The following is a 17,484-nucleotide window of genomic DNA, read 5'->3' on the forward strand; positions in this document are numbered from 1 at the left end:
ATTGATCCTTAAAGAGGAACAGTAAATGGAAAAAAAAGGGTGGGGAGAAATTTGAATCAATGCAGCCAATCAAAGGTATCCTTATTAGGCGCCTCGGACAGACTGTAAACCCGGAAGACCTATCCAATGGGACTGAAGGGGAGGGAACGGGGCGTCGCGATAGAACTGTATATAATGTCATGAACTTGAATGTTTGCCTGTGGTCTCTGGTTTAGAACCTCCTGTTGAAGTGTCTCACCAGGATCCACCGCGCTTTGCAAACCGCTTTTCTATTTTCTGCAGAATAAACTCTTTTCTTACCAACCCAATTTTGTTAGTGTTTTAATTCCATTTCCAACAAGGGATAAGACATAGATGTAGATAAAATGCTAGCAATAACATTAGTCTATGAAATAGTTGAAAATAATTAGCCTTTGCAAACCTTTTCTGTAAGATAACTTTGTAAAATAAACATTAGGTGTCCCACAGCCACCGTAAGGAGATACACCCCCAGACCCCCCACACACACGCACACCATTTTCAGTGCTTTTGTATCTTTGTTGATACAAATGAATCTGTTCATTTGTGCTTCAAACATATAGGCCAGGGGTAGGCAACCTTGGCTCTTTTAATGACTCGTGGACTTCAACTCCCAGAATTCCTGAGTCAGCATGGGGGAACTATGGCCTCTTCATGACTCGTGGACTTCAACTCCCAGAATTCCTGAGCCAGCATGGCTCAGCTTGGAAACCTCTCCCTTTTCCCTCAGCATGGCTGGCTCAGGAATTCTGGGAGTTGGAGTCCACGAGTCATAAAAGAGCCAAAGTTGCCTACCCCTGATATAGGCCATCCTAGGCAATGAGCCATCTCAAATTAAGTTAACTTTCATAGATTCAGCTTGATTTCTCATCAAGTATTAGAAAAATGTCAGCTCTTAAAGAGAAAGAAAAAAGGAGTAAGCTTTTACTTGCCGTTTATTTTTCTTCCTGCTTAAAGCAAGGAGCACAACTGAGTTACCTTTTGTAGTACAGTTTTTAAAACTGGATGATTAGCGCACAGCATCTATAATTTGTTGCACGACTGAGATGGACCACATATAAATTGAATAAATAAATTGGGATTGCATCCTTTTTGTTCTCCTAATAAGACATTGGTTTTGTTGAGGGCCAAAGCTGCACTCAAAGGCATAGTTTGCCCCCACCAGTACAAACCATAACTGCAGATTGGAGAGTTTTCTACAATAGCTGAGTGCAGTGCTTTTTTTTTTGTCATAGAACGCACCGGAACAGAGTTCCGGCATCTTTTTTCGACGGATTTTCCAAGTTTTAAAAGTAAATTTTTTGAAAATTTGATGTTTGGTCCACGTGGACTTGAATCGCCCTGTCAAGCATAGCAGGTTGGCAGCAAAATCATTAAGACAGTGCATGGGGGCTGCTTGTGTGTCGAGTCCGACGCATGTGTACTTCGTCCACGCTGCTTGTGATGGCGCTGCTGGCTTGTGGCATGGCTCAGGGTTGTGATTGGTCATGTGGTTGTATGCTGAGTGCTTGCTGTGGGCAGCAACTGTTATGTTTCATTACACAACTGACGTGTGTGGGTGTGTGTACAGTGATTGACTACATGCGAAAGGTAAATAAAAAGATTAATAAGATGTGAGTTCCAGCACCTTTTTTCTTACAAAAAAAGCACTGGCTGAGTGTAATTCTGCACATGTGCTCCTTCGGCTAAGATCTTCTAGATGGCTGATTTGCTTAGGAGAGATTCTGTAGAAGTCCATGTAATAATAATAATAATAATAATAATAATAATAATAATAATAATAATAATAATAATAATAATAATAATAAAGTTGGAAGGGACCTTGGAGGTCATCTAGTCCAACCCCCTGCTCAGGCAGGAAACCCTATACCATTTCAGACAAATTCTATATCATTTCGGAAACCCTATACCATTTCGGACAAAGTCAGCCAGTTTCTTCTTAAAAACTTCCAGTGTTGGCGCATTCACAGCTCCTGGAGGCAGGTTGTTCCACTGGTTAATTGTTCTCACTGTCAGGAAGTTTCTCCTTAGTTCTAGGTTGCTTCTCTCCTTGATGAGTTTCCATCCGTTGCTCCTTGTCCTGCCTTCAGGCGCTTTGGAAAATAGCTTGACTCCCTCTTCTTTGTGGCAGCCCCTTAAACTCATATACTGCTCCCTAGTGCTTTACAGCCCTCTCTGAGCAGTTTACAACATCACTGTATGTTCTAATATCAGAGAGTAGCATTGATACCCATTGGATTTGGGGCTAATAAATTCCTAACGTATTTGATAAAACATGTTCTACTTGAACAGGCAGCATATCTGTCATCATCGTCTTACTCATAGTTGGTGGAACTGCCAAGACTTGAGGCAAACTTGGTTTTCTAATAAGAAGAGAGGGGCATGGTGTACTCAGAATCTGATCAAATTCCAATAGTTTTCATTTAAAATACGCCTGTAGGGAGGGGAGGATCTTAAACTGGTTAAGCAGCATCCAGAAAAATCACTTGACTCTTGACAAGACTGATGGTGTTCACCGAGGGAGAAGTTTGGAAAGAGACGTGGGAGGAAAAAGGAGACAACACACCAAGATGCCAGCCTTGCCTGGTCTGCTACTAATTGCCTTCATTGTTGTGCTTGTGATTGTGCAGTACCTGAAAATGCTACGAATGGCTCGAAGGCTTCCTCCCGGACCGACACCTTTCCCAGTTATTGGAACACTGTGGCAGATGAGATTTGACTTTTCTTACGAGACTCTCATTACGGTATTTATAAACTCTGTGCTCAACTTGGCTTAGAACAGCTGAGATACTCCTAAGAATTAAGGCGAGGTTATTAGTAAGGATGATCTGGGGAGCTGAGGGGCTGAAGCATCTGAGTACCACATTGGAGTGCTTCAGTCAGAAGCAGAGTTTAATAATAATAATAATAATAATAATAATAATAATAATAATAATAATAATAATAATAATAATAATAGTTGAAAGGGACCTTGGAGGTCATCGAGTCCAACCCCTGCTCAGGCAGGAAACCCTACACCATTTCAGACAAATGGCTGTCCAGTCTCTTCTTAAAAACTTCCAGTGTTGGAGTATTCACCGCTTCTGGAGGCAGGTTGTTCCAGTGATGAATTGTTCTAACTGTCAGGAAGTTTCTTCTTAGTTCTAGGTTGCTTCTCTCCTTGATTAGTTTCCATCCATTGCTTCTCATCCTGCCTTCAGGCACTTTGGAGAACAGCTTGACTCCCTCTTCTTTGGGGCAGCCCCTGAAATACTGGAAGGCTGCTATCATGTCCCCCCTCGTCCTTCTCTTCGTTAAACTAGACATACCCAATTCCAGCAACCATTCCTTATATGCTTTAGCCTCCAGTCCCCTAATCATCTTTGTTGCTCTTCTCTGCACTCTTTCTAGAGTCTCAGTGACCAAAACTGGATGCCATATTCCAAGTATGGCCTTACCAAGGCATTGTAAAGTGGTATTAATACTTCACGTGATCTTGATTCTATCCCTCTGTTAATGCAGCCTAGCACTGTGTTGGCTTTTTTGGCAGCTGCAGCACACGGCTGGCTCCTATTTAAGGGATTCCTCTCACAGTTACTACTATTGAGCAAGGTACCCCCTATACTATACCTGTACATTTGTCACTCCACGAAGGAGGAGGAAAGAGGGAACAGATGATAGTGTGAAGGTGGGTACAGGACAGGTCCTACCAAGCCATCTGGCTGAGGGCCAAGAAGGTGATCAATGTCTGCTGAATGTTTGAGGCTTAAAATAGGCCTCTAGTGCGAAGCCGAAGAAATGGGCCCCTATGCTGTGCTCGGCTATCTTCATCTTCCTCCTTTCTGAAGTAAGGAAGATATTTCAGCTGAAGCTGGACCAAGTCCCACTTGCTGCTCCAGCCATCTGGAAAAGCCCACTCCGTCATGGTTCCGACAGATGAAACGCTGCTAACATCAGATGTTTTTGCTTTGACACACTCCTTACTTACTAGCACTGATGATGTTACCTAGTTTGGGTAATGAAACATCTGTAAGAAAACAAGCAGGCTCAGAGAGCACCAAGGACCCCAATGTCCTCCTCCTCCTCCTTCTCCTCCTCCTCTTCTCTGCAAACCCTTCTCCATTCTAGCCCTGATGATGTTACCTAGTTTGGCTAATGAAACATCTGCAAGAGAACAAGCAGGCTCAGAGAGCATCAAGGACACTGAGCTACAAATATTCTACTTTAACGGTAATTTTTGCCTGAAAGCATTAAACTATGTGAGCACTCAGAACTGTTCAGATTTAGATGATGTGGCCTAACTTCTCAAAGTGCAATCAAATGTGCCCAATTTCCTGACCGTTAGAACACTTGATCAGTAGAACTGCTTGCCTCCAGAAATTGTGAATGTTCCGACACCGGAAGTTTTTAAGAAGAGATGGCACAAACTTTTGTCTGAAAATGGTATAGGGTCTCCTGCCTGAGCAGGGGGTTGGACTACAAGACTCCAAGGTCCCTTCCAACTTTGTTATTCTGTTGAATGGGCAAACCTATCATATCTAGGAGAGGTCCACAATAGCGTGCGATGATGCAAAATGAATAGAACTGTGTGGTTACATGACCAGCTGAAATAAAAATAATAATAATAATAATAATAATAATAATAACAACAACAACAACAACAATAAAGTTGGAAGGGACCTTGGAGGTCATCGAGTCCAACCCCCTGCTTAGGCAGGAAACCCTATACCATTTCAGACAAATGGCTGACCAGTCTCTTCTTAAAAACTTCCAGTGTTGGAGCATTCACCACTTCTGGAGGCAGGTTGTTCCACTGGTTAACTGTTCTAACTGTCAGGAAGTTTCTCCTTAGTTCTAGGTTGCTTCTCTCCTTGATTAGTTTCCATCCGTTGCTTCTTGTCCTGCCTTCAGGGGCTTTGGAGAATAGCTTGACTCCCTCTTCTTTGGGGCAGCCCCTGAGATATTGGAAGACTGGTAATTTAGGTTATCTAAAGGTAATTTAGATAACATTATTGTTATGTATTGAATATATATAAAGTTGTGTTAATCCCTGCTAAAGTGAAACTAACTCCAACTGCTTGTGAAGCTAAAGTGAAACTAACAACTCCAACTGCTTGTGAAGCTAAAGTGAAACTAACTTAACTGCAACTGCTTGTGAAGGTAAAGTGAAACTAACTTAACTCCAACTGCTTGTGAAGCTAAAACGAAACTAACCTTTAGATGACCCTGACTGTTAACTCCAACTGTTTTGGAGGGAAACTTTGAACATTCATATTTGGGCGGGCTTTTTCAAGTATTGTGATTGGTTAAGGCCCTATGGGCTCAGAGTATAAATTACAGGCAATTGCCTGCAGTTCTCCAGTTCTAGTTTGAGTCAATCAATAACTAGCTATGCTGGTCTGCTCCTTGCCTTCTGAAGCCCATTACACAATTGTTATAGTCTCCCTAATGGCATATTTGCTTTAACCAAAGATTTTGTGTAAAATGCAAATGATCCAAAGGTGCTTTTTTCAGAAGGCAACTGGACTTTCTTGTTTTTCTTTGAAGATGTTTCGCTTCTCATCCGAGAAGCTTCTTCAGCTCTGACTGGATGGTGGGGAATGGAAGGATTTATACTCCTTGCAGACAGCTGGTCATTTGCATTCTTTTAGAGAGTCGTTGAGGTTTTTGTGTCCTCAGAGTCACCTGAGTAGTGCAAATGTGTGTAGATCCTTCTTGGCTGCAGGATGTTATCTACGCTGGGTCCCATCACTGCTGAAGACAGGCTCAGGCTGTTGGGGATGAGTCCATGTTGTCAGCATCTCAAACTGGAGCGCAAATGGTTCCTGTAGTCTGCAATGTTTTCTGGAAATCCGTTCATGCTCCTGCACCATTGGAAGGGTGTTCCTCCCAAAGTGCATAGCTAAATGCCTATGGAGATTCTCAGTCATTCAGGTCATGGTTTGTCCCAAAGGTGTTTTTCCAGGAGGCAACTGGACTTTCTTGTTTTTCTTTGAAGATGCTTAATTTCTTATCTAAGAAGCTTCTTCAGCTCCTTCCATTCCCCACCCTCCAGTCAGAGCTGAAGAAGCTTCTGGGATGAGAAGCGAAACGTCTTCAAAGAAAAAACAAGAATCTCCAGTTGCCTCCTGAAAAAAAAAAAGCACCTTTGGGACAATCACAACCTGGATAGCTGAGAATCTCTATAGATGTACAATGCGAATGATGCCAAATGATTTTTGAAGGGTGAATAGTGCTGACATATTAGCAATGGCTTCAATAGAGCCAGGCTAAGATTTATTTTTCTCTCTCTCTCCATGTATCTGCAGCTGGCAAAGAGTCATGGGAATGTCTTCACCTTGTGGTTGGGACAGTTGCCGATAATTATACTCAATGGATTTGAGGCAGTGAAGGAAGGCCTGACAGCCCATCCCGAAGACATGAATGGACGGCCAACAAGTCCTTTTTTTGAAAATCTCGGCAAGGGAAAAGGTGAGTTGAATGAACTTCCTCTGCAATCAGGTCAGCAGAAGAGCATGTGAAGAAGGCTTTGCCAGGAGAACTCTATGAAAGTAAAATATTATATTTGTAAAGAGGCAAGAGAACCGTGGGTTCAGAAAGATGAAATCCTACGAATATGAGCAACAATTTTCCCCTGGCATTTAGCTCTAATCTGTGTTTGTATCTTAGCAACCAGTCAGATGCAGAATAACAGAGTTGGAAGGGATCTTGGAGGTCTTCTAGTCCAATCCCCTGCTCAAGCAGGAAATCCTATACGATTTCAGACAAATGGCTGTCCAGTCTCTTCTTAAAAACTTCCAGTGTTGGAGCATTCACCGCTTCTGGAGGCAGGTTGTTCCACTGCCCATTGTCAGGAAATTTCTCCTTAGTTCTAGGTTGCTTCTCTCCTTGGTTAGTTTTCATCCGTTGCTTCTTGTCCTGCCTTCAGGGGCTTTGGAGAATAGCTTGACTCCCTCTTCTTTGGGGCAGCCCCTGAGATATTGGAAGACTGCTATCATGTCACCCCTCGTCCTTCTCTTCATTAAACTAGACATACCCAATTCCAGCAACCGTTCCTTATATGTTTTAGCCTCCAATCCCCTGATCCTCTTTGTTGCTCTTCTCTGCACTCTTTCCAGAGCCTCCTCCTGGCTCAGGAATTGTGGGAGTTGAAGTCCACGAGTCATAAAAGAGCCAAGGTTGCCTACCCCTGGTTTAGCCCAACCCCTTTCCAATAAATCTGACTCCATTCTAGGCTGCCAACAGCTACTGGTAACTTGAGGCTCCTTATAAAAGCTACCTGAAATATGTCAGGATTAATGCCACCTTAAAAGGTCAGGAAAGGTTCCTGTTATTTCCACCCTATTCTCTCCCCCCCCCAGTTTTGTTTCTTCTGCATCATAGGCTCGGTGAGATGGGCAGCCTAGAAGTTTAATAATAAACAAACAAACAAACAAACAAAAATAGCCTGTGGACACCTCTTTTCAATCAAATCTCAAAATCAGTACCACTTGAAACTGCAAACTCTAATCATGCTCTGTTTGAGTATGGAATTGCTAGTTCAAATCAGTTTATGGCTGCCTCAAGGCAAACACCTAATTATGATGACTACTCCCAAGAGGATTTCATTACAAGCTAGTTTCCAGAAACTTTGTTGGCCGACACAACAAAGTTGCGGGCTGCCCTTTTGCCAATATTCAACCACTGTGAATGGAGGCGTCTTGAGGGTACAACCTCAGACGTGAACAGACTTATGATCAAAATTCCAGATTCCAGTGGGTGGGTCATAAATCAAGGTCTACCTTGTATCTGAACAAAAAAAACACAATTCCCTTTTGTGATCTTTTGACGAGCAAAGTCAACGGAAGCCAGATTCACTTAGCAACCGTGATACTAACTGAACAACTGCAGTGATTCACTTAACAACCGCGGTAGGGAAGGTCACAATATGGAGCAAAACTCACTTAACACATGTCTTGTTTAGCAACAGAAATGATGGGCTCGGTTGTGGTTGGGCGTGGAGGGCAATCTGTGTCTGTAGTTGAAGAAAAAACATTTATCCGAAGTGGTTTTGATGATGCAACATCCCAGTGTGAGCAGAAGACAATCCTGCGGTGATTTTTCAGGCATCATCTTTGCCAGTGGAAATGTCTGGAAGCAGCATCGGAGAATTGGGGCGATGGGTCTCAAGTTTCTGAGCCAAGGAAAATCAGGCCTGGAGCGTCAGATCCAAGAAGAGGCTTTGGATTTGATTGAGGTCTTTGACAGCACTCAAGGTAAGGCTCTAGAAGTCATTTCTATAGCTATATAAATAAAAATGTAAATTTTCATTTGTTCAAAATCATAAATCTCCGAAAGTTCTTCACCGATTGCTTTGAAATTTTAACACAACGTTGCATTCGAATACGCACGTGTTTTTATATACCTATATTATATAGATGTCACACCTGTGAGGTAAAAACATGCTTTTTTTGAAAAACAGCGCCATCTGTTGGAGGTAAAAGCTTTCTCTTTTTTTTTCTTTTCCATTTAACCAAACTGAGCCACAGCAACGCGTGGCCGGGAACAGCTATTATATATATAAAAACAACAATGGAAGTACTTGCAGGGGGACCCCAAAGCCTGTTTCATTTGCCACTGAATCGGGCTATCCTTTCATTTAGATACACCATCCCAATGTTTTCATATTTCATGCATAAAAAATACTATACTGCTTATCTACCTTATGACATCTACCTATAACATCTTTTCTGATCAGTTTATATTTCACTTACGTGTGTAAAAATTAATTTGTTAAATCACTATATCCTATTTTCGAAGTTCTTATTTAAGCTTAATTTCCCCTCAGTATTTCAGTCTGAATCGGGCTATCCTAAATAAGGCAGTATAAATCAGGTGAAAGCTTCTAATTCCATAGTAGGTGAACATACTATAATTTGATGGGTTAAAACTGTTGAAGGAAAAGTCTTTATCATGATTCAGTCCAAGCCGGGAATAAACAACATGGCGACTGCTTTAGAAAGAAGGTTGCAGTTTATTGAAGAGGACAGCCAGACAGGAAGATGGCTCTGGAAGAAAAGAGAGCGAGCACATGTAGGGAGTGGGTTTTTATACCCTCTAGAGCCCTTTGTTTGGAGTTGTTCCTGTGGCATGAACTTTGACCTGAGTTTGAGTGTGCCTTTCTGGTATTCTGATGGTGGTGGGTTAATCCTATTATGTCCCAAAGGTCATATCCTGCTTCCCTGGGGCTGTGGCTGATGACTCTTAGATTTTTGTTGTTGATTCTAGGGATCTTTCTTCCTAATCCCAGTTTCCTGATTCCAGTCTTTCTGACAAGATTATCACATCTGCATTTTGCAGACTTGGTTTCTGTTTGGGACAGAGAGACTTGGTGGGGGGGTTGGTTTCTGCCTTTAAATCTTTTAGGGAAATATATTCTGCCCTTTTAATATTTCCTTCTCTGGGGGGGGGGCTGACTTCCCACAAAGGAGAAAGCAAAGCAAAATATGTGAGTTGGAATCACAAGGAAATGACTTTAAATAATAATAAAAAAAGAATTGCATCACGTTTATAGCTGATGAATGAATTTTTCAATAAAAATACAGGGCAGCCAATGGAGCCTTCTTTTCCCATCGTTCTTGCTGTCTCCAATGTGATCTGTGCTCTCCTGTTTGGCTATCGGTTCTCCAAGGAGGATGAAACTTTCCATCGGCTAATCAAAAGTACTGAATTTATACTTCAAATTGGAGGAAGTGCCTGGCAGATCGTAAGTAAACCATATCTAGAAATTTCCTCAATCCTACTGTGAGAAGTCAGCCCCCTAGAGAAGGAAATATTAAAAGGGCAGAAAAATATATTTCCTCAAAGGATCTTAAAGAGGCAGAAAGGCAGGCCCAGTTTTTCTTTAGCCCCAGGTCTCCCTTCCCCAAGCAGAAACCAGCTCTATAGAAATGCAGACCATTCAGGAAAGTTGAAGCTAGAAGATTAAGAAGACAAAGACACCTAAAATCTACATACCCCACCCAAAGTCTAAGACAGGACATAATAGGATTAACCCACAGACGCCAAAGGGACACAGGTCAAAATACATGACACAGGAAATACAAAGCCTCAAAACAGGAACAGGAAACAACTCCAAACAAAAGGCTCCAGAAGGTATAAAAACCCACTCCCTACATCTGCTCAGCCTTTTTTCCCTCTTTTCTGCCAGAGCCATCTTTCTGTCTGGCTCTCCTCTTCAATAAACTGCAACCTTCTTTCTAAAGCAGTCGCCATGTTTATTCCCAGCTTGGACTGAACCACGATGAAGACTTTTCCTTCAACACTACCAATGCCCCAACTGTCAAATCAGGAGGTCCAGGAAATGGCGCAAGAGTCAAAGCTATTATGGGGAAGATCTGGAGTTTTCTCTCTTTTTAATCCCCCTTGGATAAGTAAAAGAAAGAAATGCCTCCAAGAATGCTGAGAATATTGGAATATTAGCAAAATAGAGGTAATATGTGCTGAGGGGAAGCGTAGTTAATAGCAAATCAGCCACAGAGGTTAATGCAGAGGTGGGATGCATGAAATGAAAAACGGGAAGTACAGTATTTAAGACAGGTTGATCAACCTCATTCTGTCCCTAGGGCAGGACTACATTACATCACATCTTAGCAACTGGCTGTTGTCTGAGGGGCAAATGACATGGGTTTTGTAACCTGTTAGCTAACACAGTTATTTTGTATTTTAATTTGATGTGTTTTCTCTCTTTTAAAATAAGGTTGGTTCATTACGGATTGGAATGTCGGATAGTTGCATGGATTGATTAGATAGCTTTTAACATTCCTAAACTGAAAAGATAAATCTTCAGATTGATTATTTTCTCTGTTCAGGTACAATACAGACAGGAATTTAGGAATGGCTTTTAATATTCTTAAATTGAAGAGAGAAACAGGCTGAAGATGATCTGAAGATAAGAAAAATTACAAATTGGCGTCTGGTTTATCTCAATTTACGCCTCTTCTGACATCAGACCTCATTTTAATGAACGTGTGTGATATTATGGGATGCAAATGTGTAACATGCTTGACCACATGTTATTTTTATCCTGTCCAATCAACTTTCCTCTTGGATGTTTCTTTGTTATGCTAACTAGAAAAGGTGTTTTCTAAGCTAAAGATCAGGGTTCTCTCTTTGACAGCGAGGAATCCCTTTTGTCTGAATATTCTGATAAACTGTAATAAAATGATCTTCCTGTCTTGGTTTGTCTCCTTGGAAAATATGCACGCCGAGGCATGAGCCTAAAAGGTCCACATTTGGCCTCCTGTCAACAATGGCCACCTAGAAAATTTGTTTCCTTACTACCAAATATTGTGTTTTTAACGGGGTTCCCTGTCTTTCACAGATCTATGAAATATTCCCATGGATTATGAACCACCTCCCAGGCCGTCACCAGAAAGCCTTTGCTTGTTATGATTTTTCAATTTCTTTTGTAATGAAGGAGATCCGAAGTCGTGAGAAGAGTGGGACACTAGATGTTCCACAGAATTTCATTGATTTCTACTTGGCACAGATGGCAAAAGTAAGAGAGCTAAAGTATCATCAGTGTATCATTCTTCAAACTCAAACTTGTCTCGGATCAGTAAATCTTTTCCTCTCAGTAAGTGCTCAGCTGTTTTACCTTCACAAAAACTTCAGAATCACAGAGTTGGAAAGGGACCTTGGCAGTGGTGGGGATTCAGCCAGTTCGCACCACTTCGGCAGAACCGGTAGCTAATTTTTTGTTGCCCAGGCCCAGAATGGACTTCCGGAAGTGGCATCCACATAGAGAACCGGTTGTTCACCTATTTGAATCCCACCACTGGACCTTGGGGGTCTTTTAGTCCAACTCTTTGCTCAAGCAGGAGACCCTATACCAGGGGTATTCTCAGATCCAGGTTGTCCTTGACTTACGACTGTACATTTAGCAACAGTTTGAAGTTATGATGGTGCTAAAAATGTGACTTATGACCATTTTTCACACTTAAAACTGTTGCAGCATCCCCATGGTCACGTGATCAAAATTCGGGCACTTGACAACCAGCATGTATTCATGATGTTTGCAGTGTCCTAGGGCAGGGGTAGGCAACCTCGGCTCTTTTATGACTCGTGGACTTCAACTCCCAGAATTCNGCTGGCTCAGGAATTCTGGGAGTTGAAGTCCACCAGTCATAAAAGAACCAAGGTTGCCCACCCCTGCCCTACACTTTTTCAGACAAATGGCTATCCAGTTTCTTCTTAAAAACCTCCAGTGTTGGAGCATTCACAACTTCTGGAGGCAGGTTGTTCCACTGATTAATTGTTTTCACTGTCAGGAAATTTCTCCTTAGTTCCAGGTTGCTTCTCTCCTTGATTAGTTTCCATCTGTTACTTCTTGTCCTGCCTTCAGGTGCTTTGGAGAATAGCCTGACTCCCTCTTAAACCACCCTGTGAGATGGGTTGGGTTGAGAGAGAGTGGCCCAAATTCACCCAGCAATTTTTCATGACTAAGAAGGGCCTAATAAAGGAGAATAGTTGTAGCTTGGTGCTCTCTGAGTTTGCTTGTTTTCTTGCAGACGTTTCCTTACCCTATCTAGATAATATCATCAGTGCTAGTAAGGAGTGGAGTTTGCTGTCAGTTTATACTCTGGTGGCTTGCCCTGTCAGTGTTGGTGGGGGTGATCTTAGAAATTATTTTGTTGGGCTGTTTACTGTTGACTCTTTGGCAGTTTCTTGATTGGGGCATTGGTCCGAAGTTGACCTTGGAGTTAATCTATGATGATCTGGATGCTGATTGCTGGTGGAGATGTGCTGGAGTCTTTTTGTTCCCTTTTGGTTGATTGGCTGGTTGACTGTCTCTTTTGCACAGTCTATAGATGTTGTTAATGTCTATGTGGCTAATTTGTCAAAGTGCCAGGCTTCTAGAAATTCCCTGGTGTTTTTGGACTTGACCTGATGTAGGATTGTCACATTTTTCCAATTGAGACTATAGTTACATGTGTCTATAATATGTTGTGAAATTAATCAAATTAAGAAGGGCCTAGAGCAAAATCTCTTGATTTCTAGGCCAGCACCTTCACCACTAGGCCAAAGTGGTTCTCCTCATGCCAAACTCTTTTGCATTATTCCTGAGCCTTCATATGCATTCACAGAATAAAGATGACCTGGGTCTTCTAAATTGAGGAATCCAGATTTCCTCTAGTCTGTTAACTATTCAGTGTTCTAACGGTTGAAGGAAAAGTCTTCATCATGGTTCAGTCCAAGTCGGGAATAAACAACATGGCGACTGCTTTAGAAAGAAGGTTGCAGTTTATTGAAGAGGAGAGCCAGACAGAAAGATGGGTCTAGAAGAAAAGAGAGAGAGCACACGTAGGGAGTGGGTTTTTATATCCTCTGGGGCTCTTGAGATTGTTTCCTGTTCCTGTTTGAGGCTTTGTATTTCCTGTGTCATGTATTTTGACCTGAGTCTGAGTGTGCCCCTTTGGCATCTGTAGGTTAATCCTATTATGTCCTGTCTTAGAGTTTGGGTGGGGTATGTAGATGTGGGAAGTCAGTCCCCCCCGCCCAGAGAAGGAAATATTAAAAGGGCAGAAAAATATATTTCCTCAAAGGATCTTAAAGAGGTAGAAAAGCATGCCCAGTTTTCTCAATAGCCCCAAGTCTCTCTTCCCCAAGCAGAAATCAGCTCTATAGAAATGCAGATGTAAACCATTCAGGGAGGTTGAAGCTAGAAGATTAAGAAGACAAAGACACCTAAAATCTACATACCCCACCCAAACTCTAATGCAGGACATAATAGGATTAACCCACAGATGCCAAAGGGGCACACTCAGACTCAGGTCAGAATACATGACACAGGAAATTCAAAGTTTCAAACAGGAACAGGAAACAACTCCAAACAAAAGGCTCCAGAGGGTATAAAAACCCACTCCCTACATCTGCTCAGCCTTTTTTCCCTCTTTTCTGCCAGAGCCATCTTTCTGTCTGGCTCTCCTCTTCAATAAACTGCAACCTTCTTTCTAAAGCAGTCGCCATGTTGTTTATCTCCAGCTTGGACTGAACCATGATGAAAACTTTTCCTTCAACATAGATTTTAGGTGTCTTTGTCTTCCTAAGCATCTAGCTGGGCGCCTCCAACCTTCCTGAATGGATTATTTACATCTGCATTTCTACAGAGCTGGTTTCTGCTTGGGGGAGGGAGACTTGGGGCTATTAAGAAAAAATTGGGCATGCTTTTCTGCCTCTTTAAAATTCTTTGAGGAAATATAATATTCTGCCTTTTTAATATTTCCTTCTCTGGGGGGGGGCTGACTTCCCACATAACAAAAAGACTTGATTCTTAAGCAGGTTCCTTATTAAGTGAATGAAGTTCTTGTGAAATTGTTTCCTTTTTATGTCTCTCAAGACCCTTTCCGCCCTTTCTATTCCCTCACCTAAGTCTCTTGATATGCATTCACAGAGTAAAGATGACCCCACATCTACTCTGGATGAAAACAATCTGGCCTACAGTATCTTCGATTTTTTCATCGCAGGATCAGAGACCACAGCTACCACATTGCATTGGGCACTCCTCTACATGGTGGCCTACCCGGATATCCAAGGTGAGAGGGAGGAAGGTAGAAAGGCAGAGGGAAATCTCAGAACCATAAACATATGCATATAACATTAACTTGCAAAATTAATTTGAACATTAACTTGTTACATTTAATACCTTCATTCTGTCTTCTTCCAAATTGCTCGAGATTCTCCCCCTCTACTTACAAAAATTTTTGACTCGTAGGAATGAAACTAGTTCTAGCTTACCCTCGGAACGGCACAGCTGCTTTGGGACAAACTGTACTTCCAACTAGGATTTATCTAAAGCCACAAGTTGGTTAATCTGAACTGGGATTTTACCACTGCTTACCTTCCAAGGCGGGTGGAAAAAATGAGGGTGGCTGAGAGTAGGGACAACAATTACATGGGAGCCAGGAGGATGAGGAAAGTGAGAAGGAATTAGTAAAATCTTAGTTCAGGGAAATCCCAATTAGAGATGTTTTCACCTCCTAAACCAGGAGTCTTCAAACTTGGCCCTTTTATGACTTGTGGACTTCAACTCACAGAATTCCTCAGCCAGGCAAGTTTGAAGACCCCTGTCTTAAATCTAACAAACAAAATGGAGGCTGGCTGAGGAATTCTGGGAGTTGAAGTCCGCAAGTCATAAAAGGGCCAAGTTTGAAGACCCCTGTCTTAAATCTAACAAACAAAATGGAGGCTGGCTGAGGAATGCTGGGAGTTGAAGTCCACAAGTCATAAAAGGGCCAGGTTTGAAGACCCCTGTCCTAAACTAACATGCATTAAGATGTGTAGAAAGTGTGGCCACTCTGTTTAAATAAGCGGGATGCGATTTTAGAAATGAATGAATTTTATTCCCTTCGCCTTTTAAACAAAGTAATGCAAGTGCCACCTCTGAGCTTAATGTGCAGATTGGAGCCCGACGTTTTGTCCAGCTCAACAACGTGTCTCAAAATGGAGTCCTTCCTTGAATGCATTTGAGTGGAAACACTGAGACAAGGCAGCGCCGTTGTTCTCTAGTCCTTCTGGAGACCAGTTGTCTTGGAGACTAAAATCATCCTGGGCTGATTTAGCACAATGCTGCTCATGTTTCTGGGAAACACAAAAACAATAACAAAATGAAATTGAATGGTGAAAAAAGTAAGGTTCTACATTTAGGGAAGAAAAATCAAATGCACAGGGATAGTATAGGTCAAGGGTGTCAAAATGCCGGCCCGCGGGCCGGATGCATCATAGCAAAACTGCGCCCAGCCCATTGCTAGCAACGGCAAAAAAGTCGCGATACATCACAACACATCATGTGACGTTGCAAGTTTGACACCCCTGGAACCTTGCTCAATAGTAGCAACTGTGAGAGGGATCTTGGAGTCCACACTTGGAATGCGGCATCCAGTTTTGGTTGCCACGATGTAAAAAAGATGTTGAGACTCTAGAAAGAGTGCAGAGAAGAGCAACAAAGATGATTAGGGGACTGGAGGCTAAAGCATATAAGGAACGGTTGCTGGAATTGGGTATGTCTAGTTTAAGGAAGAGAAGGACGAGGGGTGACATGATAGCAGTGTTCCAGTATCTCAGGGGCTGCCACAAAGAAGAGGGAGTCAGCTATTGTTCAAAGCGCCTGAAGGCAGGACAAGAAGCAATGGATGGAAACCAATCAAGGAGAGAAGCAACCTAGAACTAAGGAGAAACTTCCTGACAGTCAGAACAATTAATCAGTGGAACAACCTGCCTCCAGAAGTTGTGAATGCTTCAACATTGTAAGTTTTTAAGAAGAGACTGGACAGCCATTTGTCTGAAATGGTACAGTGTTTCCTGCCTGAGCAGGGGGTTGGACTAGATGACCTCCGAGGTCCCTTCCAACTTTATCATTACTATTATTATTATTATTATTATTATTATTATTATTATTATTATTATTATTATTATTATTATTATTATTATTATTATTATTATTATTACTTCTCAGGTCCCTTCCAACTTTATTATTATTATTATTATTATTAAGAAAAAGAATTTACACAATAGATGTGGAGGAAGAGAGATATGGTTGGAGATGTTGTGTGTAGTCTCTGAAACTGATCTATTTTTTTTCAGCTAAAGTCCAAAAAGAACTTGATGATACTCTGGGTTCTTCCTCCCGGCTGATCTGCTGTAGTGATCGGAGGAATCTGCCCTACACCAATGCTGTTATTCATGAGGTCCAGCGCTATGCCAATATTATTTTAATTGGCGGCCCCAGACAATCTGTGAAAGACACAACAGTCCTTGGTTTTCCTATTCAAAAGGTAGACATTCCTCATTGTCTTTTTCACTGAGGTGGAGGCTCTTCTAGAATTGCAGGAATAGAAGAGAAGAGAAGAGAATATAGAAAAGGAATAGAATAGAATAGAATAGAATAGAATAGAATAGAATAGAATGATGTTTTCTAAAAGTGAATCTTTAGATTGATGCAACTGAATAGTTTAAACCTTTTATGGCTTTTCCAGGGGATCACAGTTATACCAAATATATCCTCAGTCCTCCTGGATCCTAAGGAGTGGGAAACCCCTGAATGTTTCAATCCTGGTCATTTTTTGGATGAAAAAGGAAACTTTATCAACAGAAAAGCCTTCATACCCTTCTCCATAGGTATGTCCTAGAGGGAATCTTCTCTCCCAACAGTTATATATATATATTAAAAATAACATAAAAGACATACCCATGACTCCTGGGAGGATCCATAGTAGAGTACAAAAGTAAAGAACACCAGGAGAAAAAAGGAGACTCTAAAAAATATATTTAATGGTTAAAACCAACAAGACAATGCATGGCTAAAACCTATAAAATTGTTCTTTAGAAATCTTACAAGAATTAAAAACCTAGCTTTCGTTGGCAAACTGCCAACTTCCTCAGGGCTGTAGTTCATACAGGGCGGGAGAAGCCCCCTTATAACTGGCCATTACTCTGCATCCGGCACCA

General features: G+C 41.7%; 1 protein-coding gene across 1 annotated transcript in view; it reads left to right on the forward strand.

Annotated features, from left to right (window-relative positions):
* The first annotated feature begins 2,588 nt into the window (after positions 1-2,588).
* Positions 2,589-17,484, forward strand: part of LOC107302579 (cytochrome P450 2J6-like) — an 18,593-nt gene continuing 3,697 nt past the window's right edge. The window contains exons 1-8 of the mRNA XM_015831696.2: positions 2,589-2,762; positions 6,306-6,468; positions 8,103-8,252; positions 9,582-9,742; positions 11,360-11,536; positions 14,432-14,573; positions 16,621-16,811; positions 17,013-17,154. Of these exons, the coding sequence (XP_015687182.2) occupies positions 2,589-2,762; positions 6,306-6,468; positions 8,103-8,252; positions 9,582-9,742; positions 11,360-11,536; positions 14,432-14,573; positions 16,621-16,811; positions 17,013-17,154 (1,300 nt within the window). The remainder of the gene's footprint in view (positions 2,763-6,305; positions 6,469-8,102; positions 8,253-9,581; positions 9,743-11,359; positions 11,537-14,431; positions 14,574-16,620; positions 16,812-17,012; positions 17,155-17,484) is intronic.

Source organism: Protobothrops mucrosquamatus, unplaced genomic scaffold (genome assembly GCF_001527695.2).
Source record: "Protobothrops mucrosquamatus isolate PMUCROS unplaced genomic scaffold, P.Mucros_1.0 scaffold_276, whole genome shotgun sequence".
NCBI classification, from domain to species: domain Eukaryota; kingdom Metazoa; phylum Chordata; class Lepidosauria; order Squamata; family Viperidae; genus Protobothrops; species Protobothrops mucrosquamatus.